Genomic DNA, 15388 nt, shown 5'->3' with positions numbered 1-15388 from the left:
AGATTCTACAAACCCTAACTATTGTTCTTGCTCCTCTTCTCAGAAAGCTAGTAAGTGTTCTGTGAAGTGGTATCTGAAAAAGTTGCATTTTGTTAGCTACATGTTTATTCCTAGTTTGAAAATCTTTGTAAATACTTACAAAATGCTAATTGGAAACACAAATAAATCTGCAAAACAAATATTTCTAAACACAAGTTATAGTGCAATCCACTTAGTAGTAAAACACATGCAAATTTAGAAATTAGTAATTTATTCATAGCTTTCTGTGATTAATGCTGTTTTTATATTGCATACTTCTTATACTAAAAGAAATTCACCTTAATGAATGCAAAATCAATTTGAAGACAAGATAAGTGCACAAAGGAGAGAAAAAACAGCAACCTTACAGCAACTAGAGTTACTCTTTAATACAATCCCCAGATAGCAATTAGAGTCTAGCAAGCTGTCAAAAAGCTAGTGGGAATTAATCTGGATGGAATTATGTTCTGCTTCATCATGTATTTTCAGGTTCTGTGCTATAATCTGCTCTGTATCCAGGATTGTTACTACTAAAGAAAAATCTAATATTCATCCTGTATTAATTACTACAATTCCAAGCTGCTCAACTATTGAATTATGGATAGTGTTATACTGAAACTGATAATTAGATTATATGAGTACATCAACAATTTTATGGAAAGTATAAGCGCTATTATGCGAGCCAGTGCTGAGCAATGCAAGCATTGAGCAAAGTGCTACTTAGGACCTATAGGTGCAGAAGCAGTTATTGCAGAGAGATCTTCAAAGTCATAACTTTACTGTATCACAAGAGCCATCGCTTACCTTAATGACAGAAGCACAACATGAAAAGGATGAACATACTAGTTTCACTCCCATTTTATCTTTTAGAAAAGTACATAAACAGAATATAACAAATAAAATCTATTGTTTTTAAAATATGTCCCACCTTCCCAGTTTTTCCCCAAGGCAGCTCACAACATGTATGATTAAAATGAGAGCAATAATTTTTCCAACCAGCAACAGTAGCTGCAATGTAGACAATATTTGCTGTTCAAGTCTTCCATGTTTAACAGTCATTATATATATTTAGTGGAAATGCAGGCAAGTAAAAAAAGATAGCAGAATCTTTAGGGTTCAGTCATCAGTAGCCAGCTATGTTACCTAAAACTTCACTCCTGTTTATACTGATTTCATAGCCATTTTCAGGTTGCAGTCAAACAGCCAAAACTCCTGACCTACTATATTTGATACTGGCTTTTAAGAAATATGAACTGCAAATAAGTGTGTTCGACTAGACAACCTAGCCCACAATCAAATGTACTGTAAACAGAGATGCCACTGTTGTACAAAATACTGTTGCCCTTGGGGCATACAGGAACATGCTTTTAGCTAAACTATTCTTCTTGCTCTGTCTCCACAAGTCCTTTTTACTGGGTCTTTTCTGAAGGTGCTCTTCTTTGCTAGTTCATTTTTGTTGGGGAGCACCCTCAGGAGGGAAGCTCTCAAAAGTGAACAAGAACATCATGGACCCTGTAATTAGATGCCACCAGCTTTTCGAAAGTGAGAGGTGAGAATGAAGAATATCTGAGAAGCACCTTCCATCCCCTCCCTCATTTACAATCTCAGCTACATAGTGTTTTCAGGTCTCTACTAATAGTGTTGTATTCTGGGAAATTTTGCCAGGGAGAAATAAATCCAGCAGAATGCTGAATTTATTTATTTATATGTTGCCTCTCCAGAGACCTGCTGCATCACAGCAATCGTCTTTAATTAAGTGTAACAGTTTAACTTCTAAGTAACTTTGAGAGCCAATTTAAAAACCCTCAAGAGTCAGAACAAAAACCTCAATAAACTGTCATTCTATATTTATAGCAGTTTTAAAACATAAGCTAAACAAACAATAGTGCCAAGTTACCTGAGGAGAGTCAAATGGATATCGACTACTGAATTTAAACAGCAGCTGAAATTTCTCCCCTTCATATAATGTTCCAGGAGCACCTTCCATGTCTACAATCCACCTTTGGAAATAAAAAGGATAACAAATGTGAAAAAAGCACAAGAACATCTCTTAAAGCATTATCACAATTCAGAGTATGGTCTGATTAATGTTACACATCACCTAAAGTTTGACTGCTAGTTTGCAAACAACTGTTCTTCATTCTGTGTAGGAAAACATTAGCTTTGGAGTTTCAAAATGGCAGTTTTCAGCCTTGCAATATTATTGAAGATAGGAAAGTCCCCCTCAAGAGTCAGAATTGTGGCTTCAGTTTATCATATCCCAATAGCTATATCATTCCTCAAAATTTCAGAGAACTATAATGTAGTCTCAGACTACTGCCTTTCTGATTTCAAGTTACCAACCAGTATCAGACATTCAAATGAATTCAAAGACTAATTCTAATCCAACTAAAATTTACAGAAGAAAAAGTTAATGAATTTATATTGCTGAATTATTTTGGCAAGAGGCTGCTGAAAGATGTTACTGTTACCAAGCTAGTCAGATGCTGAAAACAATTTAGTCTGACTTTTCAGTTCACATCAGCGCATCTAGAATGCTTGATAGCTCAATCCTTTAAAGATTTTCCTGTTTCAATCTTTTTAAAATATTGTACTAATTTTGTTAGCCATGCCTTTCAATATGCTAGAAGAACTAGGAGTGTGCATTCGGCTCTATACGAGCCAGAAAAAATAGTTGGGAAATACCTTCTCTGTATTTATTGGCTATTCTTTCAGCCAGAAATAGAGGGGAGTGTAGTTTTGGCTATTAAACATAGCCAATCCCAAATAATCCTGGGGAAAAATCGGGATTATCCGAGAAAACAGGATAGCTGCAATTAAACAGTATTTGTAGAAAGTGAACTCCCTTTAAATGCCATTCCAGGTGAATCTGCAGCTTCATAAATCCATTTAGAGGGACTACAATACCTTTATAGCCTATGGGGACCTGTTATAGTCAGTTCCTCATAAACTACAATGGGAAATGTATCTGGGGATATGCAGGGCTCTGGGGAGCTTGTCTTTTTTTTATGTAGAGGCACCAGATTTTTAGCATAGCTTTTAATGCCTCTAGTCAAAGGACGCCCTACATTTCAAAAAGATTGAGCCAGGGGATCCAATTCTATGGGCTCCCATATGCCCTCATCCTCCATTATTTCCAATGGGGGGTGGAAACAGCAAAAATGCAGAGCATCAAACCAGGTAATTTTTGTAGTACAAACTGAAGAGAGGAGGGGAATGTGCAGAACCTGTGTAATTGTACAATGCCAGCTCAACAAATCCAAGTAAGGGGGGCGCTTTTTCCAAGCCCAGCCTGCCCAGTGCATGTACAGAGTGCTAAGCAGTACCAGTGCAATTTATTAATGTCCAGCAAAATCCAGCACCTTCCCTTAAATGCTTTCTTTTTTTCCTCCACTGAAAATAATGAATGGGGGCACTTCTTTGGGCACTCTGTACATAAGATGCCATTTTCTCCAGGGGAACTGATCTCTGCAGTAAATAAAAACATTCAAGCATATACAATTCAACTTGCATAACTTGCATACTGTTTAGTTTCCTAGACACGACATTTAATATTGACAAATTAATCATAATGAAAGAGCTTAGTACTGAATCTATATATTCACAAAACATCTCTATATCTTTACGTCATTGAGGAAGTGTATGTAACCAATTCCACTGTACTAAGAGTTACCCATATTTAACCACTGATATACACTGTTCCTAACAATTTCTGTAGCAGTTTCATTATGCTTTTAGTTTTATAACCCTTCCTTCACATCCTATTATCAGAAACTTCTACTGATGCAAAATATGGTGAACAACCACTATTCTGTTCCCATCTGCAGTCCTGAACAAATTTCAAGGTGCATTTATACCTCAAATCCTCTTTTTGGTTTAGCGGAATTTTATCACAGGGTCTGAAAATTGATACTACTACCTCTCTAAGACATTTATTTAGTTCAGAATTCTGATTAACAACCAGTGTTATGTAGGGGTTAGAATGTCAGACTAGGATCTGGGAGACTCAAGTTCAAATCTCCATTCTACTCAAGCAAGCTTGCTGGGTGACCTTAGACCAGTCAAACTCTCAGTCTAACTAACCTCACAGGATTGCTATGAGAATAAAATGGAAAAGAGGATAAACATGTAAGCCACTTTGGGTCCTCACAGGAAGAAAGGTGGGGCATAAATGAACAGAAAAATTATGGCCCACTCTGGATATTTTATATAAGGATTCTACCAACAGAGATAAAATTACGGCTGTCTTCACAATTTGGAGTAATTCCCACTAGAAAATGGCAAATAAGTTAGTTTTGATTGAGGGATGGGGTACAGATCGAGCCTGATAAGTTGTTGTCAGAGGATGAGGACACCATGATTGCTTATCCTAAAAAGGTCAAAACCCTGGGAGATCCTGAGGTTCCTGGGCCCTCTAGGGACACACAGCTAGCCTTGGTGTCAGGCCAGAAGCCAAATGGCCTATTAACATAAAACAGAGTCAGAGACTGGGACTGCTGAGGACATCATCCATTACCAGCAGCCCTACAGTCACTGTCACAACTCCAGGAGCAGAAAATACAGAAAACTAGGATAGAAGCTCGGTTCAGATGGCAGATTATATAGTTGAAAACTATCTGTGCATTTTACCTTCCATCTCTGGATTTTTTTAAAAAAGGAAGTTAAAAATCTGGGCCAGGCAATGGGCCAAGTGAGTACTGGGCAGAATGTCCAGATTCCAGGTAAAACTCAGACAAGTGGTCAATATGGAGACCCTATCTGCAGAATTCTTCAAACCAGTGAACAAAAACATGCAAACAGAATTTCTAAAATATAGTGCAATTCTCTTCCCTCCTGATTACTTATATTTTTATTTTAGTACTTTGCAGCCAAGAGACAAGCAAAACACTTTAAAAATAGCCTTTTTCAATTACAATTTGGGATTCTACTCAGACCAAGCAGCAACAATGCTAACACTCTTTAGGCACCTCCATATCATAGATATAAAAAAAGCAAAGGTAGTCCCCTGTGCAAGCACCAGTTGTTTTCAACTCTGGAGTGACACTGCTTTCACAACGTTTTCACGGCAGACTTTTTACAGGGTGGTTTGCCATTGCCTTCCCAGTCATCTACACTTTCCCCCCAGCAAGGCTGGGTACTCATTTTACTGACCTCGGAAGGATGGAAAGCTGAGTCAACCTCGAGCCGACTACCTGAACCAGCTTCCACTGGGATTGAACTCAGGTCATGAGAAGAGGGTTCTGACTGCAGTACTGCAGCTTTACCACTCTGCACCAAGGGGCTCTTTATCATATACACTACGCTATAACTGAGAATCACTAACATACATACATGCACATCTACGGCTTTATTTTACATTTTAAATAGTATATTGATAGGAAAATACCATTTTCACTTGTAACAAAACATATGAAGATGTAGACACTCACTGTGTAATTGAATTTTGTACGCTCTTTTCATTCAAGGTCATTCCTGGAGGTGGGTCATTCTGTAAAGCCAATAGCTCTTTCTGTAGCCTCTTCTAAAAAAGAAATTATTTCATGAAAGCACACATCCCTTAACATTACACATTTTAAATATATTATTGCTGAGTAATACACTACCCTGAGCGCTTTTACTATATTATTGCTAAGTAACAAACTACACTAACAAAGAACAGGGTTGTTTCTTTCAAAACAAACTTCCCAAAGTTAATAAAATGACTGCTTCCTTTTTTAAAATGTCAGAATGACAAGCTGCTTTTTTTGAAGCCACTGATCATCAACATTGCATTGAGTGGCATTTTACTTTTTGGCAGTAATTCATGGCACATTGAAAACTCTGACAATTTCTTTTCTGCTCAATGTACTTTGATTCTCAATGTTCTAGAAACTGGTGCAATATAGATGTTAAGTCATAGCATTAATATTCAAAGTGATCATTCATCTCTCTCTCAAAAAAGGTACAAATTAAGTATAAATAAAATGAAATATGTCCAATTAGACTTTAAGATTGTGTTTCCACTCATTCCAAATGGGGAACAGAGAAGGCATTTCTGCAAAATTACACACAATTGTTTCAAGGGCCAAGACCTTAAAGTTCTATTTGATTGCTGGCCAACATATTAGAATATTATTCTCTTTGACTTTCAATCTTTGCCTTTCAGGGTTGGTATGCATGTGGGGGGGAGGGGTAAAGATAGTTGCAAGCAGGCCTCAGATTCAGTGGGAGCTCACAGGAGCACAGCTCCTGCACCTTTATGAGAGTTCTACCTCCTCCTTCTGTGAGTTCCACCTCCTTGTCCATTGAATAGTATGTGCAGTTGCATAACAACCCCTGGATGAGCTCCACCACCTATTTCTCTACAAAACAATCCCTGGTTGCAAGGAGAAAAATACACCCCTATACTGACACTCCAGTATGACAGGAAGGGAACAGCTTTGCTGATCAATCAATAGCAAATTTCTACATTGTAATAACTTCCTGATAACAAATTAATCTATTGTCAAAAATATGAACAACCAAGCTATATTCATAGGCACTTGATGTGGTGGTGCAAAGTGCTGTCAAGTCACAGCCGACTTATGTTGATCCTGGCGGGTTTTCAAGGCAAGAGGCAAACAGAGGTGGCTTGCCATTGCTGCTTCTGTGTAACATCCATGGACATGCTTGGTGGTCTTATCAAATCCTAACCAGGGCTGATCTTGCTTAGCCTCCAAGATGCCACAAGCGTGGGTTATTTAGGTCAGAGCAAATAATAATGAGTCCAGAGGAGGGCGACAAAGATGGTGAGGGGTCTGGAGACCAAGTCCTATGAGGAAAGGTTGAAGGAGCTGGGGATGTTTAGCCTGGAGAGGAGGCAACTGAGAGGTGTTGTGATCACCATCTTCAAGTACTTGAAGGACTGTCATATAGAGGGTGGTGTGGAATTGTTTTCTGTGGCCCCAGAAGGTAGGACCAGAACCAATGGATTGAAATTAAATCAAAAGGGTTTCCGGCTCAATATTAGGAAGAACTTCCTGAAAGAGCGATTCCTCAGTGGAACAGGCTTCCTCGGGAGGTGGTGGACTCTCCTTCCTTGGAGGTTTTTAAACAGAGGCTAGATGGCCATCTGACAGCAATGAAGATCGTGTGAATTTAGGGGGGAGGTGTTTGTGAGTTTCCTGCATTGTGCAGGGGGTTGGACTAGATGACCCTAGAGGTTCCTTCCAACTCTATGAGTCTATGATTCTAATATGATGTAGTCATTAGCAAATGACTTCCCACATAAATTTCATATGATAAACGTTAAATGAATGCACTCTCAGGTGGTGGAAACTGGTATTTACAATGCCCAAGTAAGTACCTTAAGACCATAATTTGGCAAAAAATCAATGTCCATCTGGGTTAGTGGCCACTTTTTCCCCATACACTGCAATTGCTGGGAGGAATTAGGCAATGAGGGTTTTTTTATGGTCATTCTGCTTAGGGCACATGAGCTAGCAAGTAGGTATTTTACCACAACAATGGAAAAATATGATGAGTTATGATATCAAGTATGTAAAAGAAGAAGAGATTGTATTTATACCCTGCCCTTCACTACCTGAAGGTGTCTCAGAGTAGCTTACAATTTCCTTTCCCCTCTCCTCCCCAAAACAGACAACCTGTGAAGTAAGTGGAGCTGAGAGCTCTGACAAAAACTGCTCTTGAGAGGAACAGCTCTTTGAGAGCTTGTGACTGACAAGGTCACATCAGCAGGTGCACATGGTGGGGTGGGGAAATCAAACCTGGTTCTCCCAGATAAAAGTCCATGCACTTAACCCACTACAACAAACTGGCTCTAGTTGCATTATAGACAGCAATACAAATACAGCAAAAGGTCTAATGGAATCTAGAGCATAAGTACATGACAATCCAAAATGTATGCGTGATGCAGCTCATTATCATAAATGCCAGTGCTTCAGCTTTACTTAAAAAAGCAGAAACCTAAAGCAAAGGAAAGAAAACATACTTTGCAGGCACTATCCTCCAATCCCACTTGTGTTAAATGAATTCTGAAATCTACCATAGCACAGTGAAATAGAAATGAAAAGTATTACAAAATGAGGAAAAGGGGATCCTTTGCAGCAGCTTGTAAAATGTGCCATTTACCTTTCCTAGTACCTGTTACTGAACTGCACAAAGTTGTTCTGTCTGTTTCTGGTACAAGCCTTTAATTATAGAAAGACGTCTATTTTATCACAATTACACAGATTATTGCATCTCTCAAGAGCCAGTTTGGTGTAGTGGTTAAGTGCATGGACTCTTATCTGGGAGAACCGGGTTTGATTCCCCACTCCTCCACTTGCACCTGCTGGAATGGCCTTGGGGCAGCCATAGCTCTGGCAGAGGTTGTCCTTGAAAGGGCAGCTGCTGTGAGAGCCCTCTCCAGCCCCACCCACCTCACAGGGTGTCTGTTGTGGGGGAGGAAGGTAAAGGAGATTGTGAGCCGCTCTGAGACTCTTCGGAGTGGAGGGCGGGATATAAATCCAATATCATCATCATCATCAATTCATTTGCTGAATTAAGTAGAATTTTTTGTTGTCTGTTGATGTCCAGCCTGATGCCACCTCAACTCAGCACCATTTTATCTATTAAAGCCTGCTTGGTATGCTACACAGGATGCAAACAAGAGTGCTTAAGGCAGACCTGGAATCATAGAATAACAGAGTTGAAGGGACCTCCAGGGTCATCTAGTCCAACGCCCTGCACAATGCAGGAAATACACAAATACCTCCCCCTAAATCAACAGGATCCACATTGCTGTCAGATGGCCATCTAGCCTCTGTTTAAAAATCTCCAAGGCAGAAGAGTCCACCACTTCCCGAGGAAGCTTGTTCCACTGAGGAACCACTCTGTCAGGAAGTTCTTTCTAATGTTGAGCCAGAAACTCTTTCGATTTAATTTCAACCCAGTGGTTCTGGTCCTATCTTCTGGAGCCACAGAAAACAATTCCACACCATCCTTAATATGACAGCCCTTCAAGTACTTGAAGATGGTGATCTCAGCCACCTCCTCTCCAGCCTAAACATGCCCAGCTACATCAACCTTTCTTCATAGGACTTGGTCTACAGATCCCTCGCCATCTTCATCGCCCTCCTCTGGACCCATTCCAGTTTGTCTATATTCTTCTTAAAATGTGGTGCCAAAAACTGAACACAATACTCCAGGTGAGGTATTACCAGAGCAGAGTAAAGTGATACCATCACTTCACATGATCTGGACACTATACTCCTGTTAATACAGCCCAAATTTGCATTTGCCTTTTTAGCCACCGCATCACACTATTGACTCATGTTCAGCATATGGTCCATTAAGACCCCTAGACCCCTTTTGCACATACTACTGTCAAGACAAACCTCACCCATCCTATAACCATGCACTGGATTTTTGCTACCTAAATACAGAACTTAACATTTATCCCTGTTAAAATTCATTTTATCGGTTTTAGCCCAGTTTTCCAGCCTGTCAGTTTTCCATCCTGTATCCTGTTTGTTTTCTACTGTATTTACAATCCCTCCCAATTTAGTATCATCTGCAAATTTAAGACGCATTTCCTCATCCAAATCATTTATAATGATGTTGAACAAAACAGGTCCCAAGACAAGATTCTTGAGGCACTCCACTTGTCACTCCTCTCCAAGAGGATAAAGAACCATTCACAAGCACTCTTTGACTGTGATCTGGCAGCCAGTTACAGATCCACCTAGCAGTAACAGGATCCAAACCACATTGGATCAACTTGTCAACAAGGATAGTATGTGGAACCTTATCAAAAACATTTCAGCCTCCCAGGGCAATCAGTGGGTGACCTCAAAGTAGCTGTTTTATTGAAAAGGAATTTCAGCAATAAACTAAAACAGGAGAATGCTGAATTACAAGTTATTACAACACTCAGAACAATGGAACCCCCAGGGCTTAACAGAGATATCAGGTTCTTATCTCACTATACATGCTAAATCCCTCAGTTCTCACTTATACCCAGAATTAAATTTTGTTGGTCTTAAAGGGGTCACTGGACTCAAACTTAGTTCTCACATCTGTTAACTTTTATTATATGTATGTTAATTTGCTGCTATCCACAGGTCTTACCAACTGCATTAATTCAATCTTAGCTATACTTATTGCTCAGTCACTTTTGCATCTTGATTCTAATTAGCCCTTCCTGGCAACTAACTCCCACTCTACCTATATGTAATGCCTGAGGAAGTCTTTTAAAGTATCTGAAAAAGTGTGCATCTGCTTATGCTAAGTCACTCTGTTCTTGCTTATATACAGAATTAAATTTGGTTGGTCTTAAAGGTGCCACTGGTCTCAAACTTAGTTCTCACATCTGTTGGTTAACTGTTTTATTTGTATGCTAATTTGTTGCTATCCACAGGTCTTACCAACTGCTTTAATCCAATCTTAGCTATATTTATCACTCAGTTACTTATGTATCTTTATCTACTTTGCCTTTCCTGGCAACTAACCCCCCTCTACCTATATGTAAGACTTGAGGAAGTCTGTTTCAACGTATCTGAAAAAGTGTGCATGCACATGAAATCTTGTACCAAGAAAAATCAGCAAGCTCCTGGGGTTTGCACCCCAAAGGGGGGGGGGTTGTTTACAGAAAGCAAACTTTAAGTGGTAAGCAGATCTGCTTGGTCACCTGAACATGAGTAAACACTGTTCCCAACATCCTAAGGGAAAAAGAAATGTAGACCAACTTACCTATGCATTCTGCCCTGCCCCCAATTACAACAGAGGCATAAACTCACCCCAAACAAGGTTTATGGTAATGCTTCCCTTCCAACACCAGAAGTCTTGTCTCCTTTGACTGCCCTTCTACCTTGTGCTGCTGGAAGGCTTCTTGCACCCCAAGATAGGGCTGCCATTAGCAGATTAGATACAAAGGATCCAGCCCTCCACATTTTCTAGGACATGGAAGCAATCCAGTCCATGCTTTTGCTGTATACTTTATGCATTTCTAACTCTGACCATTTTTTCTAGTCTTCACACTGGCTCAGTAGGGATCTGATAAAATCCACTGTCTATCTTTGATAAATGTAAATGCTATTTTGAGATAAGTGATTTCATACAACTTTTATGAAGACCTAAAAACAGTGTCGATGAATTGCAGGAATATATCCACAGTTTAGGAGAGGGTAATTTCCCGTGCCAATAACTATATAATTTTCAAACCATATTAACCAAAGTTTATCATTTCTAAGTTCACTTAAGAATGAACCCTTATCCATTTTAGTACCCTTTTTTTTAAGGACAGAACTGTTTATCCACAGCAATACCTCACACTTTCAAGAACCACTCATTATTAAAGTAGTAAATGGCCCCTCCTCCATCCCACAGCAATTGTCACCACAACCCTCTACATTTTAACACTGAACACACCACTGCTGTAGCATTGTTATTAATGCCACCTGAAAACCAGACAGAAAGAAAAATTACTTGTACAAATTTGAGACCTAAAGGGGGAGCAAGAGTTCTGTACTGTTTCTGAATGTCAGCCTTCTACAGGATAACTGACATAATGGCTGTGATCCAGAAAATTGTATAGGAAGACAAATGCTTTCACCCTAATGCCATTTTACAAACTGCTTTTTAAAAACTCAGGGCTAGTTCAAGAGTAGCTTCCGGGATGCATGCACTTAAAACTTTGAATTACAGTCACAAATCATTTTTGAGCACATTTTTTTTTTTTTTTAAATAACCACACAGGACCTAGGGTTTCAATTATTTTAGTTAACAATAATTTCAGTGAAGTCTGGGCAGACAACTTCAACAAAAATGAAACTAATTTGGTTTCACAAGCCTACGTAAACATACCAATGTTTGCTCAAGGATTCAGCTTTAATATATGTACCAACCCTAACTACATCACCAAGGGGGGGAAAGGTAGCTAGCTAGGGCATAATCACAATTGTGCTAATTAACACATACAGGCAATCTGCTGGGTTATTTTGAGCAGATATACTGGCAATAGCATATAAGAACCATGTGTTACGAGAACATTATGTACTTCAAATGCTACTGTGAGACGCAGCTCAGAGCAAGAGACAAAGACTTGCCCAAGGCCATTCTGAAAGCTTTATGGCTCACCAATACATACATCAAATAAATACATTGCACCAAGCTGGCCTACCTTCTCAAGTGTTATATGCCAGTACTACAGATTAAAATATAACACAATTTTGTTAGTGTATTTTGAGTATTAGCAATAATTTGATTCCCATGATGGCAAATGGTTGACTCCAGAATATCAAAAGATAACCTTCTACAAACCTTCTTCCCTTTTATGGAAAATTATTGCCACTAAATATCTTGTGTACTAGACGCTGTGGAAAAACAGAAATTACAGGGTTTGCACCTCACCATCATCAATACCTCACAAAATACTCACTGGGCACCTGGGACAAGCAGTGAGCCAATAGACCAGGGGTGGCCAATGGTAGCTCTCCAGATGTTTTTGCCTACAACTCCCATTAGCCCCAGCCATTGGCCATGCTGGCTGAGGCTGATGGGAGTTGTAGGCAAAAAAACATCTGGAGAGCTACCATTGGCCACCCCTGCAATAGACTGTTATATTTTAGTCTATGAATTCTTCACTACATAGACTTGGTCCAAGAAACCAAGAATGTTTTGGAATGCTATTTAATAAGATGGAAAAATCAATGCTTAACCCATTCCTTTGATTCCCTGGTCAAACTACCTAAAATATTTATATCAGTTAGTTCAACAAATACCCTTGCCATTACAGCCTCAACAGTACGAAAAGATTGCTGTGATAACTTTATCATTGTCACTTACCTAGGAAAAGATCAAGAAACTTCCCTAAATGTAAAATACTATCTTAAGTAGAATAGTCCTTCAGTAGTGTTGTGACTTTTTGTAGCCACAGGGCTGAGAACCTTGTTCTATTCTGCAATGCATAAACTAAAACAAAGTTATGAGGAACTGTATAGGAGGGACAGAGAAAAGGAAAACTGTGCCTCAGAAAAGAATACAGCCACTCTGCATGCCATCCATGATTCTCAAATCACTTTCCTAGCTTATGACTTCTAAAAGCAGCACACTCTGTATTGCTTCAATCCAATTTGCAAGTCAGCTTCATGAAAGGCAGCATATAAAACAGACTGGATAAACAAACTGGAAATAAACAAGCTCCTTGGACTTCTGTCCACCAATCTGTTAGGAACTGTTAAATATTATATGTTCTTACAGTGCTCTTCTACATAGAGTTATGCTTTTCTAAGCCCATTGGCTCCAACTGGCATAGAAGGGTGTAATTTTGCTTAGGATGGCAAGTGTTTCATTCACTCTTATTCCCAAAACACTCTTGATAGCACCCTTGGCAAATTTTCAGACGCTTCATTCTTAAAGTTTTTGCAATCAACAACTATCCTACTTTTTCACACATTTAGCTTGTTTAACTTCTACATTAATCCTAAATACTGATGGTTGCTGATTTTTTTTTTTTTGCCATCAAGTCACAACTAATTTATAGTGACTAGGTTTTCAGGGCAAGAGACGTTCAGAGGCAGTTTGACATTGTCCACCTCCACAGCACAACCCTGGTATTCCTTGGAGGTCTTCCATCCAAATACTAGCTGGGTCCAACCTTACTTAGATTCTAAGATCTGATGAGATTTGGCTAGCTTGGGCTATCCAGGTCAGGGCTTACTGGCCTGGATAACATACAAATATAGAACTGTAATTTTGTCCTAAAAAAAGAGCCCTGTGTTACTCCAAAAATGTCCAATGACTTGAGGCATTGAGCTTTCATAGGCAAGATTTTTATTTTGTAGAATGATATGCTTGTTTAAGATGGGCCAGCTTGTACTTCTAGAAATTATAACAAATTTCAATAATTAACTTTACAAAAAGCAACAGATATTGTGCTATAAATAGTAGGTAGAGTTTATCAAAGATGTTTCTTCAAACTTGTTGTCTCAAAGACTCCTACAACAACCCTGTCAAGTAAGCCGGCACCGGGGAAGTGCATGCTCGTTGAACTTTTTAGCACTGTGAGATACAAACTGGAAATTCTCCACAGCATACTCTCAGTTTGAAGTCTAGAGCAATCACACCACACAGGAAAAAAAAATACAGTGACTAATGCTTGAAAAAATGAAAGGAGAAAAACAATGACATACTTCCTGACTTTCAAAGTGACCCCCCTCCTCTCCCCCGCCTTCTTCAGCCCTCCCACAAACACATACCCCTACCTGGGTCTGGCCTGGGTTTTTTTTCCCTCTTTTCCCCTGCGTTCTGCAGCAGCCCTACCAGGGAAAGCGTTAATTTAAGCTCCAAGGAAGCTGAATTTGCATTATGCACACAAACCCACTGAGGTGCGAATAGACCTGTCACAGCAAGTAGGCCGTCGAGAGTCTCTTCCCACAGCAACTACCAGCTAGCCAGGCCAGGCAGCCACAGCCCAAACCCCACGCCTAGGAAAGAGCCAGGGCCGGGCACGGCACCTGCTCTTCCTGGAACCTGCCCTACCTGCCGCGGCCCTTCTCACACGCCCTCACCACCCCCGCCAAAAAGCCCTTTTTGCTCAACCCGCTTCCCTTCTCCTGCGGGCCTGAGAAAGCAGACAGGCTTCCCTTGGGCTATGCTTACCCCTCACTCTCCCATCGCCCACCCGCAGATTCTCAACATCCTCCTCCGAGGCGGGGGGGGGGGGTGTGAAGGAAGAGTTCCTCCTGACGAGACTCAGTCTGTCCCCACAGCTGCTGCTGCCTCGTAGCTAGCCGCAGACGGAAAGAGAGAGAGATAGCGAACTAGAGAGAGACGCCGCTCCTCCAACCGTCACCAACCCCTCCTCGGACTTCCACGTTCCGACAGCAGCGCCACTCTTCTCGCTCCCTTCCCTGCCCACCTTAGCGCCGAGTCCACCTCAGGGCAAAAGGACACGCTAACCCAGCCCCGCCGCAGGCTGCTCACCTGCATAGACGCCATGATGGATCCGCCCTCCCTCCCGCCCTCCTCTGGTGAGCCGCCGGCCGGGACCGGGAGAGACGCAGAGCGGCGGCGGCGCCGGCACCCCTCCCTCTTCTTCTCCCCCCCCCCCTCCAAGCATCCTCCGCGTCACGTGGGAGTTCCGGCCATCCCGAGGAGCGTGCGCGTGCGCATTAGAGCGCTGCCGCGGTAGCTTCCAGGTAGAGAGCGTTCTGAAACGGACTTTGGGCGTTCTGTCCTCTGTTCTTGAGGTTTGTACTAGAGACGCTCATTTCTTTTGTTCCGGAGAGGACTGGGAAGGTTACCCGATGTTTTAGGACCATGGGATCCTAGTATAAAACTATATTGCATTACTTTTTAAAAATGGAAGAGGAAGAGACGGGGAAAGGATTGGCAGCATACCGCTACATCC

At 40.7% G+C, this 15388-nt stretch overlaps 1 protein-coding gene across 2 annotated transcripts in view; it reads right to left on the bottom strand.

Moving 5' to 3' along the window:
• The window catches only part of UBE2W (ubiquitin conjugating enzyme E2 W), a 32527-nt gene extending 17453 nt beyond the window's left edge, over nucleotides 1–15074 (bottom strand). Inside the window, exons 1-3 of one of the 2 annotated variants that reach the window (XM_060243636.1) lie at nucleotides 14962–15074; nucleotides 5448–5539; nucleotides 1916–2018 (exon numbers count right to left, since the gene is read on the bottom strand). In XM_060243636.1, coding sequence (XP_060099619.1) covers nucleotides 1916–2018; nucleotides 5448–5539; nucleotides 14962–14976 — 210 coding nt within the window. In that variant the 5' untranslated portion in view covers nucleotides 14977–15074. Of the gene's footprint in view, nucleotides 1–1915; nucleotides 2019–5447; nucleotides 5540–14637; nucleotides 14658–14961 lie in introns of those variants that run through there. The other variant, XM_060243637.1, reaches the window with a different exon arrangement.
• Nucleotides 15075–15388: the final 314 nt, after the last annotated feature.

Source organism: Heteronotia binoei, chromosome 7, assembly GCF_032191835.1.
Source record: "Heteronotia binoei isolate CCM8104 ecotype False Entrance Well chromosome 7, APGP_CSIRO_Hbin_v1, whole genome shotgun sequence".
Taxonomy (NCBI): Eukaryota; Metazoa; Chordata; class Lepidosauria; order Squamata; family Gekkonidae; genus Heteronotia; species Heteronotia binoei.
Note: the sequence above shows the minus strand (reverse complement) of the source record. Positions and strands in the feature narration are given on the sequence as shown.